This window comes from Loa loa (genome assembly GCF_000183805.2).
Source record: "Loa loa unplaced genomic scaffold supercont3.4224, whole genome shotgun sequence".
In the NCBI taxonomy this organism is placed as follows: Eukaryota; Metazoa; Nematoda; class Chromadorea; order Rhabditida; family Onchocercidae; genus Loa; species Loa loa.
In genome coordinates this window covers 1-805 of record NW_018112400.1, presented here as the reverse complement: position 1 = coordinate 805, position 805 = coordinate 1, and the positions used below count along the sequence as shown (strand labels likewise).

General features: G+C 36.6%; 1 protein-coding gene across 1 annotated transcript; it reads left to right on the top strand.

Annotated features, from left to right (window-relative positions):
* Positions 1–7: 7 nt before the first annotated feature.
* On the top strand, positions 8–589 carry LOAG_19266 (hypothetical protein; the record flags this gene model as incomplete). The annotated part of the gene is made up of 3 exons (XM_020451918.1): positions 8–90; positions 185–348; positions 450–589. The coding sequence occupies exons 1-3, from the start codon at positions 80–82 to the stop codon at positions 587–589; spliced, it is 315 nt and encodes a 104-aa protein (XP_020304274.1). The 5' UTR covers positions 8–79.
* Positions 590–805: the final 216 nt, after the last annotated feature.

Genomic DNA, 805 nt, shown 5'->3' with positions numbered 1-805 from the left:
CAGCAGTGCCCTCACATTGTTTCCGGCAGCTAGCAGTGGTCCTTATTCTTGCTCAAAGTTTGCTGTCCAGGCTTATTGTATGGTTATTAGGTAACAAATTACTAATTTTTTGCATCATTTCAAATTCAACTGGATCTTAAAATCTCCAGATGAAGTTTGCAAATGTTTAGAAAATGAATTGAAGGCATGAACTGCAACCATATGGGGTGAATGTGATAGAGATTATGCCGGGATCCTTTGAAACCGAAATTACTAATATCCAGAAAATGAGGGAATCAACTGATACGGTGTGGTACCGAGCATCTAATGAAATGCGTGATGAGTATGGACACGATTATAGCGACAAAGGTACTATTTGTTGTGCACAGGATTTTATAAAGTATGGCAGGAAATTTTCAGGCCAAGATAACTTATGATACGGAATTTAATCTACATTTAGCATTTTCCAGTGAAAGCATATACAACAGATATTCAACGAAAGATAGTAGCAAAGGACCCAACATGGGTTATCGATGCTTATTACGAAGCAATCGTTGCGAAACGGCCAAAACTTTTGTACCGAGTTGGCTGGGATGCCTTATTTCTGTAACTATTGCATTTACAGTAAGAGAAATAGTGGAAATCATGACAATAATAGTTAAGTATAAGATTGAAGTACAAAGTTTAACTTAGTTCGATGCAGTTAGACTTCTGATTCCACCTGAAAGACCTGAAATTCAATATTCAAAATGATCGTTTTAGTTGTTTTCCTCTTGCAGATTCTATTCGTATTCATTTCTTCCATTGCGCCTGCAACTTTATTTCA